The sequence below is a fragment of the Artemia franciscana genome, chromosome 3 (assembly GCF_032884065.1).
Source record: "Artemia franciscana chromosome 3, ASM3288406v1, whole genome shotgun sequence".
Lineage (NCBI taxonomy): Eukaryota > Metazoa > Arthropoda > Branchiopoda > Anostraca > Artemiidae > Artemia > Artemia franciscana.
The window spans coordinates 24,054,880-24,075,141 of NC_088865.1; the positions used below are offsets into that span (position 1 = coordinate 24,054,880).

A 20,262-nucleotide genomic window follows, 5' to 3' on the forward strand; every position below is an offset into this window, starting at 1 on the left:
TTTCTCTGTTCTTGGTACTTTAACCGATCAATCCTATTCTAGTCCCATTTCATTTGATTATTCTTCGTACTTTTCTTGATCGAACCTATTCAGATCCCACTGTTTTGACAAAACAGTAGCTTTAGCCACAGATAGTTTGGTTCAGCGGTGAGTTGTTAGTAATAGTTGTATTTTTATTTTATTTTTTGTATGCCATTTAAACAATACCTTAAACACTTTTATATATTTCCTGATAAGAAATGTACCTATGTCGACCTTAGGTGGCTTGGTGGTGCAGTGAGTAATTACTAGTAGTAGTATTTTCCTTTTTTTTCAAACCATTCCTACTATACATTATACATTTTCAGATATTTTCTTAGTAAAGCGTAACTGTGATGGCCTCAGGTGGCTTCATGGTGCTTTGAGTTCTTACTAGCAGTAGAATTTTTTTGTTTTTTTGCAAGCCATTCATACTGGTGGTGAGTTGTCAATAGTAGTACAATTTGGTGTTTTCGCAAACCATTCATAATATAACTTAAACATTTTCAAATATTTCCTTAATAAAACGCAGCTGTGTCGACCTCAGTTGGCTTAGTGGTAGTGCATTGACTTGTTAGTAGTAACAGTAGTATTTTCATGTTTTCACAAGCATGCATACCTTAAACATTTTCAGATGTTTTTGTGGATAACACTAAGCTCTGTGACTTGCAGCTGCGGTGAGTTGTTAGTAGTAGTACTATTCTTGTGTTTTTGCAAACCATTCGGTTCTCTGTTCTTAATACTTTTACAGATCTGTCCTATTCTAGGTGAATTGGTGTTACGGTGATTTGTTAGTATTAATGCTTTTAGTGTTTTTTGAAAGCCATTCATTTCTCTGTTCTTGGCACTTTTACCGATCAATCCTATTCAAATTCTATTTCATTTTCATTATTAATCGTACTTTTCTCGATCGACCCTTTTCAAATTCTACGATCTTGATAAAACGTAGCAGTTTTGGCCTCAGGCGTCTTGGTGTTGCGGAGAACTGTTAGTAGTAGTTGTATTCTCTTGTTTTATTTCGTGTCATTTTCTTAGAGAGAGAGAGTAGGATCTATTGACCAAACATATAAACAAAAATTTTTGCTACTTCCCCTAAAAAGCAAGTATTGTCCGTGGGGGACGTAGAAATATAAAATGCTTAAAACAAAAAGAACACTTGACCACCGACACCACTAATACCATCACACTAAACAATAAATACAACAGAATATCATATATTATGCTTTTTCTTCGGGAACATCATACTAACTAAACTCCCACAATAAATCAATCAATCAATCAAAACTCATATTCAGCAAAAATAAGTTCCTTAATAGTTTATCTAAATATATTGGGGATTCCAATATCCTCAATATCACAAGTTAAACTATTCTACTTCTTTGTACCTCTATACAAAAAAAAAAAAAAACATGAATGGGAAGAAATATCTCTAAGTACATAGAAGTCAATATTGCCTCTTGTATAGGGAGAATGAACAGTAGACTTAATGGACAATAAATAACCAAAACAATGAGGCTGAATATCCTGCTGCAGTCCAAAAATAAACCACAATACGTAGAATTCACGAAGGCCAGTAGTCGGCAAAATTTATAAAGTTGGGTGAACTTCTCGAACAGGCTTACGTGGAGATATGCCAACTAAAATCCTTACTGCATGATTTTGTAGATCTCTTATTGGCTTTTAGGATAGAAGGAAAAGTAGAGGACCAAATACTCGAACAATAAAGTATACACAGGTGTCTTAAAGAAAACTAAAGACGGTGAAGGACAGATTTAGGAAAACAATGTTGGAGTTTCATCATACCCAGATTTCTTACCAGAATTTTTCTAGTGAAATTTATATGTTGCTTAAAAGATAAAGTTTCATCTATTACAAACCCAAGGTATCTCAAAGACGCAGTCCATTTTATTACGCCATTGGACATATCCAAGTCCTTGAACCATATCTAATTCCTAATTCATCAGTCCAGTAATCGCGAAAAAATAATAAAATTAAACTTAGCCATATCAATTCTTATTTTATTTACCCTCAGCCATATTACAATTCTATTATCTGGTTCCTTCATGGAAATCTGCAGCAACTCCGCTAACTTAGCTTGTGCTAATGGCTGTTTTGTCATCAGCAAAAAGTGAAACTGTTCCATAAGTCGGCTTTACCTTTAGTTCGTTTATTGTGTAGCAAAAATTATCTCTTATACCATTAATAATAGTTGCCAAATAAATCATCGCCTATTCCGTTGTCCTTTTCTACGGATCTCAAATTGAGATCCGTAACCAGTAACTTTTTAATACTGGTTTTTCTCAAAACCAGTAACTTTTGATCTTCCAAAAATATTCATCATTCTGATGCTAAAAAAACTTTAGTTTTTTTTGTTCAAACTTTACTCTAAAACACGGTAAATGATGCGTTAACAGATACCAGTCTATAGTTTTCTGGGTCGTTTTGAATACTACCCTTATGAATTGGGGTTACACGGGCAACTTTAAAACAATCTGGGTATTCTCCTTGACGAAAACACTCATTAATTAATCCACATAAAACTTCAGATGTAACAGGGCAAATACATTTAAGTGTTTTAAAGTATTGTGATCGCTACCAGATGAATTACGAAGCAATCCATATATAAGTTTATTGAATTTCATCAACCGTTACAGTCTAAGGTGAAGAGATACATCAATCGAGTCCCTCAGGAAGGGCTCGAACCCCGGATCGCTACTATCAGGTACAACTGACATAGCTAGATTCGGACCGCGAAAAATAACTCTAAATTTCATAACATATATCATTTTCAATCTTCAAAGTCCCTCCCATTGCATTAATTACATCATCAGCTACAATATTTATTCTTAGTCTAATTAATTCTCTTATTAATCCCCAGGTTTTTTAGGGCGTCCTTCCACCTTAAAATTTTTCTCAAAATATTTTTTTTTTCATTTCTTAAAATTTTAACCTATTTCGATAAATTTTATATAATTGGTTATCTTTTGTTTTGGATTAATTATTTGAGTTCTAAGCAATTGATCTACATTTATTTGCTTCAAAATCACAGGACTAATCCAAGCTTTTTTACTCGAGTGTTGTTTATTGAACGGCTTTAATGTGACTTCTTGACTTATAAGACTCTGACACTTCATAAAATAAAACAAAACCTTGAATTTGCATCCTGAACTTTGCCTAGAACCTCATATTAATTTTGTTTGATTTTTTGTTTGAATTTTGGTTGATCACTGGAACACCGGATTTTTTGCCCTTAGCCTTCTTTGTTGCAGTTTTAAAGCTAGCTGAAACTCTAAAGTGGTCAGATAGATCGATGATAAGGATCCTGGGAAGACTCTAGCTCACAAAGAAAGGATATTGTCCAGAAGCTTAGCTGATACTTCCGTAAATCTTCTTGGGATATTCATGCAAGGATGAAACCTATTAAACAAAACTTCTATAATTCAGTGCTAGCAGATGGCTGATCTATAAGGCTTTATATTAAACATGGCATAATGAAATAAGACTTTATAATAAAACATAACAAAACATGGCATAGAGTTATTCGGGAGTTTCATTCATTGTTCTTCAAATAGGTCCATAAAGTTAAAATAAAAAAAAAACAAGTTTTTTTAACTGAAAGTAAGGAGCGACATTAAAACTTAAAACGAACAGAAATTACTTCGTATATGAAAGAGGCTGCTTCCTCATCAACGCCCCGCTCTTTACGCTAAAGTTTGACTCTTTCTCTCCATTCTTCTTTTTAAAACAGTAAAAAACTTTAGCGTAAAGAGCTGGGCGTTGATGAGGAAGCAGCCTCTTTCATATACAAAGTAATTTCTGTTCGTTTTAAGTTTTAATGTCGCTCCTTACTTTCAGTTAAAAAAAACTTTTTTATTTAATTTGTTTTTATTTAATTTCTAAACGTTTTGAATCAATGCATGTTTTGATTTTGGCTCTCCGCAGAGGAATAATTAAAACGAAATTTGCATTTTTTTTTTTTTTGGCTAAATGGCTTTCTCATAATTTCGATCGAATGATTTTGAGAAAAAAGAGCGGGGGAGGAAGCCTAGTTGCCCTCCGATTTTTTGGTTAATTAAAAAGGCAACTAGAACTTTTAATTTTTTACGAATATTTTTATTAGTAAAAGATTTACGTATCTTATAAATTAGCTTACGTAAAGAACTTTTGTATTCTCATATTTTTATTACATATATGAGGGGGTTCGCCCCCTTGTCAGATCCTCGCTCTTTACACTAAAGCTTAGATTTTGTCCCAATTCATTAAGAATGACCCCAGAATCACAAAAGCCGTAGAATAAATAGTTGAAATATATTCAAAATTACTATTTCTCAAGTAGGGATAGCTCTGTGCCACGGTTTGTTGATTAAATACCAAGGGGCTCTGCATTTGGGGTCCTTGACGCCAGTAAACTCGTTTTGTTGTGCATTTTTGGCCTTTGGCTTGCTTTGACTGGTATTTTGCCTGATGCATAATTTTCCCAGACTCCTGCATATTGTATCTACCAAATTGCTTGAGAGTTCTTATAAACCCCCTTTTCACCCTGCTAGGAATTTTAGTACTGCGCCTGATTTTGATTTATTTTGCTCGCTTAATTTATTATTGACTGAGGGCTCCCCCTCTGCGTGTACCTTTTTGTTTTGCTTATTTGACATTTGACTACCTTTTGTTATTTGGTTTTGTTGTTTTACCTGTTTATTTTTAACCCATTGAGTTTTTTTTTTATTTGTGATGACTGACAGGACAGTAAGTAGTCCTGTCACACCTGATCCAAATAACTCTAGTGTTAGGATTTTGGCTTTAGGTGTTGAAGATCCAAATGAGACCAATAGGTTGCTGACATTAGGTAGCAAAACAGTTATTGCAAGAAAACTGTTTGAACACCTCCAAAATCGTGAGTGTAGGGGCCATTATGGTTCAATGTTAGAAAGACTTGGACCAGCTGGCTCCATTATCATAATAGCTGCAAACCAATCAGTAGCTACTGCTATACTTTCTATTTCAGATGTAGCAGTAGGTGGATGTAAAGTAAAGATTGTGTTTAGTCCTAGCTCCGCCCTGCTTCAATCAGAAATAGATAAGGTTTTGTTTCTATCCCATCTAAGGAGGTCACCCGTCTGGATGATTTTTATCAAGAAGGTCCAAGTTGACAACAGAATAAAACAAGTGATATTGGCCTTTAAAAACCCAAGCCCATGAGTTATCTCTTCGGTTTGCACCTTTAATCTAGATGTTCAGTTCCCTCTGAAAATCTCTGTTTGGGGTGCAAGATATACAGTTAAGCAGTTTATCCCCCGAGCAATACAGTGCTTTCAATTGCCAAGGTTTTGGCCACATGGCTTCAAATTGCCGCAGAGGCAGAAGACACCTACAACGTAGTGGACAACACACCCATATGAATGTCCCCAATCCAAAATAGTAAAGCAAGATCAGGTTCTCAAGTGCCTAACTGTATTGGTAAGCATGATGCTAATGCCAAGGAGTGCCCAGTTTTCATGGAGAAGAAAGCAATTGTAATTTACTGTTTCACCAATAATCTCCCCATAAGGGCTGCTGCTGAGGCCTTGAAGAAGGGACTTCCAACACAAATAAAACATGTCCCTATGGCCCATAAAGACCCCTTCCCCCCTTTGACACCCAACCTCCATCCAGTTGAGGACCTAAACAAGAAGTATATGACCATGTATGAAGATGTGGTAATACAGATCTCTGATTTGACCCAGATAATAACATTGCTCTGCAAGCTGGTCTCAAAGATACTCCCAGCTGGTCTTGAAAGCGCTGCCATCAGCCTGACCAACATTGCTGAAGACCTGAACAGAATTGAATCATGCCCTAAAACCAGTAATGACCCTCCCTAAACGAGTAACCCTGGCAAAGTTGAAAGAAAACCTAAAGAAAAGGAGGCTATATCTAGCCCAGAAGGTAATGGTAATAAGCTACAGAGACCCAGGTTAGCCCCCTCACACACCAATGTCTAGCGTTCCAATTGGAACGCTGAAACCAATATTTCAGCGTTTCAATTAAATATCCAGGGATTCAACCAAGCCAAAAGAAAAGAACTCCAAAAGTCAACACTATTCTAGTAGAAAATGGCCCTATCTCCAAACTGCAACTTGTTTGGAGTGTATGAAGACATACGTCACATCTTCTTTATCTGTAGAAAATATGAAAAAGTGAGAGAAGTACTAAGAATTTGCTGTAAGATGGTATTTGATGCATTCACAATACGTTCTATTTGGGGACACCACATGTCTCCTTGTTAGCCTAGACGACTAAGCACAAGCTTTTAGGTAGATTTGTTGATACTAATGGTTTGGTTCATTCCCTCCAAGTTTTTTTCCACCTATTTAATAGTTGACTTTTGAGTTATCCTGTTTATCACTTTAGATATATTTTATCTAGTTAAATTTTTAATTTTTTTTATGCGACTGGTTATAATGTGTAAAATGGTATTATTTATTATAATTGTGTTGTATATGTATTTTAATTATTGTTTCATAATGCATAGTTTCAGTATTTTGATTCCTGTTTCTCAACGCAGGCAGTTGCTGCAGTCGAATAACCCCTCTTCATTAGAAAATTAAGTGATACTGTTCTGGTCCAGTGAATATTGACTGAAGTGACACCTAAGCAAGCTAATGATTACAGAAGACACTGTACAACTGAGTGTTTCGGACGCATATGACCTATTGGTCGAACGCGTCAAACCCCAAACAAAAGCAACAACAAAAGTTAATGCATGTGATAGTATAGGGTGGTGGTGGCAACAAAAATCATTATCAACTAAATAGATATCTAGACTTAGACAAACACAAAAAAAAAATAACGAAATATATTTCGTCAAAGCGGACATTCAATTTAAAAAAATATAGTAATGAAAGCTTCATGACACAAAGCAAAACAATTCAAAAAGACATCAGTTAGCTACCACCCACTCACAGATTTTCTTCATTAACAGAAATACAAAATGATTTACCTACAAATAAAAACAGCATTGACCCAAACATCTCAAATTCATTTTGTCAGCTTTTCTGTATTTATTTTATTAAACCAGGAGAAAAAGAGTAGACAATTAATCAACAACTAAACTAAACACATTCAATAAAACGCTCATTTACTAACACTTCTAGAGGCTATGGGGGGGGGGGGCTATGAGCTAGTTCCTCAATCTGTTCGTCACACGTAAATCTCACTTTCAGACCACCCGGACGTTCAAAATGAAAATAAGTATGAACTTTGTTTGATACCTATGAAATGAAACCCATCGTTTTAAGAAACAACTTCTTACATATAGTTTTTTTTCTTGCCTCTCTCAAAGAAAATGGGGTATCTTCCTTCACATAATCCGTTTATATCTCGGTAACTATACGTTTAGCTTGATATTCACCCTCGTAGAATGCATTCCATACAACCACATTATTTTCGTTAGGGTGATTACTCTTCAGCCATAAGCCTATCAGACATACACATGGTCTTTTCTTTAAAATACCTCACTTATGACTACATGTTAAAATTATCATTTTTCAATAAAGAAACGTCATTTTCTACAGCATATGTACAAGACTTTATGCCGAAGAATTCTGACCGTAAGGTTATTTGCTCCGATTAAATTGCTTGTATTCTAATTTCTACTACAATAAATTGCTGTTCAATTGATTGGACTGAGTTACGAGTTTATCGCATAATGTCAGTCATCTTTAGAAAGTCCTCTGGAAGACTCAGTAACGAAACCTGAGTTGTCACTGGCTTCTGAATATCCATATTTCCTGACATATTTGGGATACTTTTAGCAACACCCTCGGTAGAATCAGTATCTGGATGGCTCCTTTTGTTTTTTTCCTTGCTCATCTTAACTTTGGAATAGCTAAAATTGACTTGCTGGAAAAAAGAAATTCCCCAGCCCTTTATCAGTCCTTATTTTTCTACTATTCCATTTTCCCTCTGCACTGTTGCTTTAATCCCGTATCCTGAATAGTTTCAGCTTTAAATCACTTTGAAGGAAAAATAGCTAATGATTTCCGTTCTTGAGTTATGTTTAGGAAACCGGTTGTATTTTCAAATAGTGTTTTATCAGCTTATATAAAGTCTGCATTGTATCACAGGATACAGATAATTCAGCAATAAAAAACTTATTTCATTTCATTGCGTCAATCATAAAGTAGGAAATAGCAAGCACCATGGTCTTAACTGGTTGAACAATGAATCATGACTGAAAGTTGTGAATGAATCACTCATCCTATACCTTAAACATTTTCAGATATTTTCTTCATAAAATATAGGTGTGTTGGCCTCAGATAATTTGATGAGGATTTGTATATCATAATACCACTTTGCTTTATGCACGGAGTTTCGGATTCTGACAGATTTTTAAGCCTCAAAGGGTGATGAGCAAAAGTACCCAGAATTATATTTGTCTTATTTTGAATTGTCTGAAGAGGTTGCAGATGGACCATGAATGTTTTGAGATAAAAATTACAGGGCAATAAGTAAGATATGATTCAATTAGAGAATGGTATAATATTTTAAGGATGGAAAAAGGAAACGCATGTTTCAACCTATGAAGACAACCTAAGTTATGGGCAAGTTTCAATTTCAAATAACCAGAAGCTCATCGAGAATAATCCCAAGGTAACGAAATGAATTTACACTTTTTATCCTACTTTGATTTACAATTAACTCATCTATGGTAATTTTATTTACCACCTGGTGTGACCATCTGAAAATCATAAATTCAGTTTTAGTGAAGTTCGAAGCTACATAGTTACCTGCAAACCATTTATTCAAAGATTTCATTGCTTTCGCCATTTTATCAACCAACAAAGATGGGGTTTTTGCTTTTACCTTTTTCACCGTAGTGTTTTCATAAAGAACCTCTTTGTTTTGACTTCTTCACTGGCTTTCGATCTTATCATTAGATTGATATTTGTTTTTTGAATTTTGCTCACCGATGATCATGTTGTTCTTAAAGCCAGCAGTAGTTCTGTTAAGCTTATGTTTGCTTAAGATCAGGTCTTCAATTCATTTTTGTTTCGCTATTGGGTAATTGCTGGCATCAGGCTGGTGATGAGAATCCGAAGGGTTTTCATTAAGACCCTCCTTTATTTGACTTCTTGACTTGCTTCTTATCTTATCATTAGATTGATATTTGTTTTTAAATCTTGCTCATGGACGATCATGTTGTTCTTTTACAGCAAACAGTAGTTCTGTTAAGCTCGGATTTGTTTAAGATCAGCTCTTCGATTTGTTTTTTTTTTCGCTATCGGGTTATTACTGACATTAGACTGGTGATGAGAATCCGAAGTTCTTTCATTAAAACCCTCTTGTTTTGACTTCTTGACTGGCTTTTGATTTTATAGTTAGGTTGATATTCGTTTTTGAATCTTGCTCTTCGATGATCATGTAGTACTTCTACAGCCAACAGTAGTTGTGTTAAGCTCGGGTTTTTTTTATGATCAACTCTTCGATTTATTTTTTTTTCGCTATCGGATAATTACTGACACTAGTCTGGTGATGAGAATCCGAAGTTTTTTCATTAAGAACCTCCTTGTTTTGACTTCTTGACTGGCTTTTGATTTTATAGTTAGATTGATATTTGTTTTTGAATCTTACTCGTCGATATTCATATAGTTCTACTACAGCCAACAGTAGTTCTGTTAATCTCGGGATTGCTTTGGATCAGCTCTTCGATTTTTTTTGTTTCGCTCTTGGGTAATTGCTGGCATCAGTCTGGTCATGAGAATCTGAAGTGTTTTCATTAAGAACCTCCTTTATTTGACTTCTTGACTGGCTTCTGATCTTATTGTTAGATTGATAGTTGTTTTGAATCTTGCTCATCGATGATCACATTGTTCTTTTACAACAAACAGTAGTTCTGTTAAGCTTGGATTTGTTTAAGATCAACTATTTATTGACCAAATTACATAGTAAAAATTTTCTAAACCGGACGACGGGGAGCAGGGCTCGTTGTGTCGACAATGAAACAGAGGTAGGAAAATGTCGAAATATCAAACAAAAATTAAAAACCATGCAAGGTTTTTCGCTCATCAATTTGATTTTGTTTCGCTTTCGGGTCATTGCTGATATCAGTTTGGTTATGAGAACAGGAAGTGTTGTCATTAAGACCCTCCTTGTTTTGACTTCTTGACTAGCTTTCGATTTTATCGTTAGATTGATATTTGTTTTTGAATCTTGCTCATCAATGAACATGTAGTTCTTCAACAGCCAACAGTAGTTCTGTTAAGCTCTGATTTTTTAAGAATCAGCTCTTTGATTTGTTTTTGTTTCGTAATTAAGCTATTGCTGGTATCAGGCTGGTGATGACAATCTGAAGCATTGCCATTAGGACTTTCCTTGTTATGAATTCTTAACTGGCTTTTGATCTTAACGTCAGATTTATATTTGTTTTTGTATCTTGCTCATCGGTGATTATGTTGTTATGTTACAGCCAATAGTTGTTCTGTTAAGCTTGGGATTGTTTAGGATAAGCTTTAAAATTTGTTTTTCTTTCGCTATTGAATCATTGCTGGCATCAGGCTGGTGATGAGAATCCAAAGTGTTTTCATTAAGACCCTCCTTGTTTTGACTTCTTGACTGGATTTTATGTTATTGTTAAATTGATATTTTTTTTTTAATCATGCGCATCGATGATCTTGTTGTTGTTTTACAGCCAACAGTAGTTACGTTAAGCTAAGATTTGTTTAGGATCAACTGTTTGATCTTTTGTACTATTGACGTGTGTGATTTATATTTGTTGTCATAAAACAGAGATATGAAAATGTCAAAATAACAAAAAAAGATAAGAAATAAAACATACAAGGTAGGGGATAACAGAGGAGGCCACCTCAGAGCGAGAACACCACAACAAAATTCATACTAAAATCTATTATTCATCAATCCACACAAAGAACTATTTTTGAAATATGTTTTTCAAAGAAAATCAATCTTGAAACTTGAGGACATTTCTGCTAAATTAAGTTTATTAACAGTATGAGGAATCTGGTATCTGATTGAGAACCTATCTCTTTCTGATTTGATTGGGGGAAGGCGATACTTCTTGGAGTGGACGTGGTGGGCAGGATAAATGGGAGTCTCAGTTATACCCTAATCATGGAAAGAATTTGTTGTGGATTTTGATATCATACCACTGCTTGACAGCTGGATATTTACTGCAAGACTTCGCTCCTTACTACACTTCGTTACCACGAACTGTTTGATTACCACGAACTGTTTGATTACCCATCAAAATCCAAACAGAGATTATTAAAATATTGATCGTTTTTTCTGCGCAACCAAAAGTATTGTATTCATAAAACCTTACAGATTCGTTATATGAAATTAAACAAATAGAAAAGGTTTTTCATATAAAGTAAAGAGCTAGTTAAGAACTTAGAACAAATATAAATTACCCTGTGTATAAGGGGGACTGACCCCTTCTCAACACCTTGCTCATTACACAAAAGTCTTTTAGTGCTTTGAAAAATCTTTCATTTCAAATTTTCCCAAAAAATTTGAAAAAAGCCAAACGTCACAGAAAGCGTTAGGAACTAAAGAGGAGACCAACCCCTCCATATAAAGAAAAATCTTTTCAAATATCTTTCAAATTTGTTCCTTGCTTTTATTTAAAAAGGTCTTTTTTTATTTAATTTCTGATTGTTTTCCAAATCCTACCCAGGCCTAATCAAGACATAGTTTGAGGCACCGTTCCCTTAAATCCCTGATTAATTGCTTTTAAAATGTGTAAATCAGTAATTGTACGTTGATTAGAACCGTCCTACATTTAGATTTGCAATATCAATTTTGGATAAAATGGAATGCACTTAAAAAATTAGCGGCGAATAGTAATTTTGGTTAACTAAAGAATTCCGTTCTACTAAAGAATTTCGGTTAGATGGAAATGAGTATTATTGTTAATACGGATGGAAATTCTGTGAGACTTTTGCTCTTCTGCATAACTAAAGCCATCACTACGTCTACGAGAGGATTTTTTTATTGATAAATACATTACATACATTTCTTTAAATACATTAAAGTACCTCATACTTTAAATTAATCAAAACTAAGTTACTATCAGTATTTACCATCCCAAAGAAGTTTTCTGGCGGAGCTGATGATGACCTGCTTTTTCCACCTCTGTGCTGGTAGATATGGGAAGGTAACATTTTAGCTGTATAGAGAAGCAATTTAATTCATTCCTACTCCTGCCCTACCCCTTCCAACATTTATCTGAAACATCATAAAGAGTAAGCAGTTTGTCCATTAAAATGTGCTTCTTGGGAATCTACCCCTCTTAATCTAAAAAATTATTCACCCTCTCTTATTATAGCTGATACGCAATTACAATCACCAAACATTGCCTAATTTCATTACAAATAAAGCGAACAACTTGGTTGAATCTAGTACTGACACCGTGTGGCATTACTTCTTTGACAACTGGGAAGCCTAAAATAAATTTTCTCAGGCAGTCAATTGGTAACAATAAACTGAAAGAATTCTATATATTTAGAATCAACATAAACAGCCAATACTGCCGGTGTAGCTATTGTCATGAGAATTTAGTTTTTAGCTTTGGTGAATATTGGTCCAAGTCACTTTTTACTTCAAATTTTTTTTTTTATCACAAACTATTTAATAAGATTCTCTTTTGACGATTTTTTAAAACCATTTCATTTTATTTAGTTGAATAGGACAATAAAAACAAAGAGGGTTAATTTGACAGCCGGGTGGTAAGTTTAAACTTCGTTTTTCTTTCGCTATTCTATTTTTTTAATATCTGAATATATAAGGGATTTAAATTCGAAAGGGGAGAGGAATTGTCCTGTTTTGAAGGATGTATATTTTACGTGGCCGTTATAAAATTAAAACGTGGTATCTATGCAGGCAGGATTATTTTTGAGTATCTCTACTCCTTCTGTAAACTATTCTAAGGCATAGAAAATTATATAAAGACAAGTCTACATCTGTTATAACCTAAGGAAGTAAAAATTCTTTCTACAATTTTGGTTTGAGTTTGATTTTTTTTTTTTTTAGATAAATGCATAATAATTAAATATGTTATTGGTGAAATAAATTGATCCCTTTGCAGGAATCCATGTCGTTTAAAATTTACTGTGTTTTGTTTCATTTTGCATGCAATTTAATACCTCCTTTTTTGGGGAGTTTTTTCGTAAAAGTTATTTAAAAATAAACTTATTCCTACCGAAAAATTTCCTGAAATATATTCCCTGTCACCCAACCACTACTGATATTTTGGCGTTTGTCCACCTCCCCCTGGAAAATTTTCTGCTGGTGCCCTTGCTTACAATAGTCTTCGATTCTTCTGATACAAGAAAAAAAGCCGTTGATTTGTAGACCAGGGCAAAAAGTCATTAAGAGACAAAAAAGTTATTGAAATTTGTTCAAAATATGTTAGAAAGTCGAAGTTTCATAGGCTATTTTAAAACCATGAAAAAAATAGGTCATGATAACCGCAAAATCTACGCCCTCCCTTTAAAATTAAAAAAAAGTACAGTATCGCTCTAAAGTACTTAGAGCGAAATCATAATTCAGCTTGTATCAATCAATGTCTATTCCTGATTTTACTGCTGGACTTCGTTTTATTTCAAGCTTGGAGAGTCTTACGGTTATGGCTGCAATAGCAAGGCAAGGGTCCAGATCCCAAATGGTATACTGCCTTTAATAGCCTATCATCTTGTAGGCACCACTTTCTCCAAATGCCTAATCATGCTTATTAATCTATTTTATTCTACACTAGTCAGTCTCAAATCACCCTTTAATACTAATCCGTTAAAATTATCGCTTAGACCTAGCAATTTCTTAAAGAAACTTCACGACACAAGCAGGGATTTCTTCAGCAGAAATATCTCCAAAAGGAGATGTCACAAACTGTGCTACAATCGATTTTTTTTAAGTCTTGATGGCGCTGATTGAATAGTTCCTTCAAGTATGAAAGAATTGCAGTATGTTCTTTATTGCTATAAGAACGCAGTGAAGGTCCTTTCTTGTCAAGTGTCTGCTTCAACCAAGCCAAGTGTTTGTATTAACTGGATAGTGTTTTCCCAACAGTTCTAGCTTTTATGTGATTGATAAGATATCTGAAATGGCCCCACCTATTCTTAGCCTTGAAGCTGAAAGTTAAGGATATTAAGCTTTTCGATTATATCTACAAGAAAACCAAATCTCGAAATCAAGCCGGATCGTCTACCTCAGATAAATCTTGTTCTAATAAATTCTACCAAACCAGGAAGTAACTTTTTGGACCATTGGAAAACCCTGCATCACCATACTTTTACTGTATCGCTCCAGTCAGAGTCCTGAACAGACGCTTTTGAACTGCATGAGCTCTTACTTTCAATTTTAACGACTGTTTTCATCAGCTTGTTCGTACTCAAAACATTTCACATAATGACTATTGGTGTAGTATACAACGGTAAGAGAGACATTTCTAAGAAGCTGCTGTCTTTACGACATAAAGTAGCGAATAATTTCTCATCATCTACCATAGCAGGAGTTCTATCGATCTCCAAGCCCACGAACAATTGTACTGGAATATTTTTCAAAGCTGATGGGTTTTTTAAAAGTAGATTATATGTCCTGTCTTGTAGCATGAAGTTGAAGTAATACAACTTTTACCAGTTGTGTTCTTTTACTGTTTAACAAATAAAAGTTTTTTTGCAGGAACCAGAGGGGTTCATTCGAACCGGTTTTGTCATGACGCGTTACAGGGATTCCTAAGATAGATTTTTGACTACTATTGCTACTGGAACCTGGAATGGTTTCGAAGATGGAGGTCAAAGGATTCATCTTTAATTTTTCAATTTTCAACAGAGAACAAAGGATTCATACAAACAGGCAAGGGAAAGCTGACTTTATTAGGATCTTGCACTAAAGTTTCTTCATTAGTCGTTTTATTCTTTTTTTTTTTAAACTAGACTTTTGTAGTTGTCAAACCCATTGGTTGTTGCAAGGTTACGCATTGACGTGCTATTAGTCGTCTCCTCGGTACCCCCTCCCCCCCCAGAAAAATCGAAGAACTGTTATTAAGATGAAATATCAAGACTACTATAATAAAAAATTCATGTATTGAATAGAAGTCATACATCATGTACAAAATTTATACCGATTTCAGAACTGCACAAAAAAAAAGATCAAAGAATTGTAAAAAAAGAAACAAAAAGACAGAAACTTAATCCAAATAGAAGATTAACCATGAGTTTGGTCATCTTCGACGAAATCATATGCCTCCTCTCGTGTTACACAGTCGATGTGGCTCACCTGAAAAATACATCAAAAAGGCATAAAAACCAAGAAACTTGAAAGGGCAAAATCATAAAAAAAGATTTCAATTCCAATCTTTCCAAGGATTGTGAGTGAGACAGAGAGAAAGAGAGAGAGAGAGAGAGAGAGAGAGAGAGAGAGAGAGAGAGAGAGAGAGAGAAAGAGAGAGAGAGAGAGAGAGAGAGAGAGAGGGTGGGAGGGAAGAGAGGAAGAGGAAGACTTTCAAATAGACAAAAGAGGCAGGCAAGAAGAGTCGTAAAGCTGTGAAAAAAAATCAAGCAGATACTAAAAGCACAAATTTAAAGAGAAAAGTCAATCAAGAACCAGATAAAATTAGTTGCTTTTTTTCTTCTTAGAAAATGCAACTGATCCTCTCAATTAAATGCTGTGTATCAACTAGCTCCTTTATTCTAAAACCAGAATAGAGTAAAACCACTTTACGAAGATGCTTTAACACGTCTATGTCACAGTGCTAAACAAAATTGACTATGGGCGTATTTTTAGGTTCTAACAGCTGCGCGTCTATAGACAAAGTATTTTTTGTTTGTCTTTTTAAATTATCGTCATTTATCATTGAAAAAGCCTAGGGAGAGAATACATTTAGGAGAAGGAGTGAATAGAACAGATTGTGAAAGTCATAATTATTCAGAGATTGGGCTACACCCTACAACCGTCCCCTATATACCTGTCTGCGTGCAGTCATTCGTGAAAACTTCTTGAAAACCATAGCACTTGTTATATAATGATAAGATCAAATCCCCAGCAACACGTGGCAGGTGTCAGATATATATATATATATATATATATATATATATATATATATATATATATATATATATATATATATATATATATATATATATATACATATATATATATATATATATATATATATATATATATATATATATATATATATATATATATATATATATATATATATATATATATATATATATATATATATATATATATATATATCGAGACCGACTGAACCGCGCTTTGAAACGTTCCAATTTAAAATGCATACTTAAAAACAAAAGTACCTTAGACTAACTATGAGAAAGCTGGTTTTGCCCTTGTAGAACGGTTTTGTAAATTTCTTCATCTTTTTGCTACGGTTGTAAGGCATATATGAGCCCCCCCCCCCCAAAAAAAAGAGAAAGCAGAAACATTTTTTTACGCAAAACATTTTTTCTCCTTAATGATACTCTTTTTTTTTATTATTGCCGTTGATGACTATCAAAACAGGTCTATACTCCTTATATACAGTTCTTTCACTAGTTTTGTAGGAAAACAAATAAAATTTCATGATCAATGACTTGTTTTTTTAAATTATATTGCATGCAAAAATTTTTCTACATAACAAAAAAAACACAAGTTCTATTCAAATATGAAATTTAATTTCCAAATTTAATGATCGTTTCGGGATAAAATTCCGTTTTGAGCCCTTAAAGGGGTTAAAAGGGCTCAAAACAGCTGTAGTCGCTAAAAGTTTAAAAGTGTGTTTAAAAAAAACAAAAAAAACTGTCTACTGGGAAATATTGCCATTTGTAGCTGATCCAGGAAGGGTAATTAGTTTTTTCATTACCATTAATAGTAAAATGTTAATTGGATAAAGAAAATTGCAGGAATTTTAAAAAAGAGCCTGAAATCCCTGAAAAATGACCTTAGTTGTGTTGTAACGTCCTTTACGAGGGGTTCTCGAAATCCTCAAAAAAAAAAAAAAAAAAAAAAAATCCGAAACGTCAAAAGAAATACGAGCGGAGAAAGAAAAATTCACGTTTTTGTCAGTATTAACACCATGTATTGTATGAAAGCTTTGTTGGTGAATATATACGTATTCATATAATTTAGTTAGGAAGAAAATGAATACGTCACTTGATATCTTTTTTAAGCTCTTTCCAAACTCAATTATCGCTTCAGGGGAAAATTCCGTTTTGAGCCCTTAAAGGGGTTAAAAGGGCTCAAAACAGCTGCAGTCCCTAAAAATTTTAGATTACGTTCCTTAAAAGACTGTCTACTGAGAAAAATTGCCATTTGTAACTGATCCAGGAATTGTAATTGGTATTTACGTTAGCATTAATAGTAAAATGTTAATTTGAAAAAGAAATTGCAGGAATTAAGAAAAGAGCCTGAAACTTCTCAAAGATGACGTCAGTTTTTCTGTGGCGTCCTTTACGAGGGGTTCTCGAAATCCTCGAAACAGAAAAATTTCTGTTCCAACCAAAGCTACGATTTACCTTGTTTCTGAAACGAACGCCATAAAACTTGTTAGCATGTAGGAGGAGCTCTGGTCTGAAAGTAGTTGTAATAAACTGTGCTTCACCTGATAGCTCATGAATCATATTGGCAACTGCGGCACGATGGGTTGCATCTAAAGCCTAAAATAAAAGCATCAATAATAATGAAAGACCAAAGGCTTTCGTGAAAAATTGCCAAGAAATATTGGATGGCTTGGCTGCAGTTTTACTCATATTTAACGATCAAAGTTACGGCGTTTTCAATTTGATAATTAAAAAAAGAAGCTAGACATAAAGAAATCAGTTTTTTCTGAAAAATATATCTAAACTTAACATCTTAACTTTACATCTAAATATAAAAATTAAACGCCAGACATCAGAAAACATCACTGCGCGATACAAAAAAAAAAAAAAAAAAAAAAAAAAAAAAAAAAAAAAAAAAAAAAAAAAAAAAAAAAAAAAAGTAAAATTCTTTTCGACAAAAATTGTTTCATCCAGCTTTAAGCTCTTGACTGATCAGGACTTAATTATTATTTCAACAACAATACAAATTATACTTCCGTTTGGTGACATTTTTAATCTATAATACAAAGGGCGTCGATTCAATAACTCAGAAATCATTTGTTTGACTAGCGAAAATATCCTTTTAATTTTGCCGGGGGATTGCGATTGCATGAATTTTAGAAGGCCGTACATAGATACCTTTTAGATGGCAATAGTAGTAGTTTTTTATAGCAAGAAGGTTTTTTGGCCATTTTTAGGGTATTAGTTCTGATTTTGATTACCGTACTTTTATCTGATCGTTACCACCCAAAACTCTAGTAAAATAAAAGGACCACAGAAATATAGTCCTGCCTCCCCGATAATAACTGCAATTGCAATCAAACCAATTGCAGGACACCATCTAGCATCTCTTATTTCCACTGTAATAACATGGTTTTTCAATACGTGTTTGAACTACATCGCAAATTCGTGTAAAATCGCAAAAAGAAAAACTAAAAGCAGGAAAGCAAAATTATTCTACAATAGAAATAAATAATTGAGGTCAACAAAATTCATTAACGAAACAATCAAACCTAATAATTAAATAAATAATAATATAGTAATCAAATTAACAATAATAGTAGTACTGATCGTACCCAAACTATCTCCCAAATTTCGGAATCTGTTTATTTTGCTCGGGTTCTACATTAAAAGAATACTATTTTTACCATATATTACAGGGCGGGTAGAAACCGAATGGGGGATGTACTAATTTTTTGGTCACTGAGGCTAATATTCTCTTTACCTCTCCTCTTCATCATTATTGCTCACACAAGCGTGTGCTTTCTTTGGTGTACTTTTGAGTTGTAATCCGACAACCCGAATATCATATGATTCTTCTTATGGAAGTGATTTCAAAAAAAAATCCAGAGCATTTTTCTACGGGCAAGGGAGAGCGGCAACTTCAAAATCTCCAACGAACACCTATAAAGTTTTACATATTTGGAATCTACCATGAAAAAGAAATTGATCTAGTCTTAAAGTTTTGCCAGTAATTTGTTCTTAGCCCGGCCTTATTGCAAGGTCACAAGCAGTCGAATCTTAAACTAATAGGATCACAATATAACATAAACAATATATATATATATATATATATATATATATATATATATATATATATATATATATATATATATATATATATATATATATATATATATATATATATATATATATATATATATATATATATATATATATCTTCGGTCAACCAGAAATTGTTCTTGAAGACTGGCAGAAATATGTCATTATGAAGGACTAAATAAGTGGCTGCACGAACACCTGAAGAGTAACCAGCTGTCTATGTCAGTAAAACTTCGTTAAACAGTCAATGTAGATAGATGTCGGAACATCATCATCGAGTTCGTTGATCAGAGCATGCTAGATTGATGTTTGACCACACAACTACTGAGCAGGTTTTTCCGATTTGATAAGTAGCGGAAAGGCTAGAATGTTCTTACTGGAAACAATAATTGCCTTTTCCTACGATTGTGTGGCATCCACAGGCTCCATAATGAATTCTACCTTCCAGAGAAATACTGTATGGCGTTAAACGCCCAAAACTGTATTGAAAACAAACAACTGTATTCAAGTGACTGATCAGCACAACCAGTTCTTCCATAATCTAACTGGACTGGGGTAAATTTGTGCAGAACCCACAAACTCTTATCAAAATATCAGTATTGGACTAATAGTTATCTTACATTGTCATTTAGTAGCGTTTGCTATTTTAATTAAGTGTGTGAAACAGTAAATCAGCTAAAATTAACCAACCAATGATAAGTAAGTTTACATTGTTACATTAACCAAAGCGATAGGCATTGGTTAATGTAACTCTCCCATTAGTCGATTGACGCCACTAGCATTTATGTCATCGAAGAGTTTACAACATATTCTTAAGAACTTCCTCTGAGCTACAGGCCATAATAACGAAGAAATTTGCAGCAACAAAGAGATGAAAATGATGACAAAAGCTAAGTATCAGCTGCTCAACATAGTAGTTTTAATTTTTTCACTTCGATCGTTAAAATGGTTTCTACATTTCTGCCTCAGAAAAGGATCGAAAATTATTCAAATACTATTAAGCATATGTGTACTAAAACGGATATCAAAGTTGAAAACGAGGCAAAAACGCAAAATTCAGGTATATACGTGTAACTTTTCTAAAAAAAAAATTAAATTTTCT

The 20,262-nt window shown here is 33.8% G+C and overlaps 1 protein-coding gene across 1 annotated transcript in view; it reads right to left on the reverse strand.

The window, feature by feature from the left end:
- Positions 1–15,078: 15,078 nt before the first annotated feature.
- The window catches only part of LOC136025057 (structural maintenance of chromosomes protein 3-like), a 94,233-nt gene continuing 89,049 nt past the window's right edge, over positions 15,079–20,262 (reverse strand). The window contains exons 23-24 of the mRNA XM_065700738.1: positions 17,535–17,675; positions 15,079–15,288 (exon numbers count right to left, since the gene is read on the reverse strand). Of these exons, the coding sequence (XP_065556810.1) occupies positions 15,217–15,288; positions 17,535–17,675 (213 nt within the window). The 3' untranslated portion in view covers positions 15,079–15,216. The remainder of the gene's footprint in view (positions 15,289–17,534; positions 17,676–20,262) is intronic.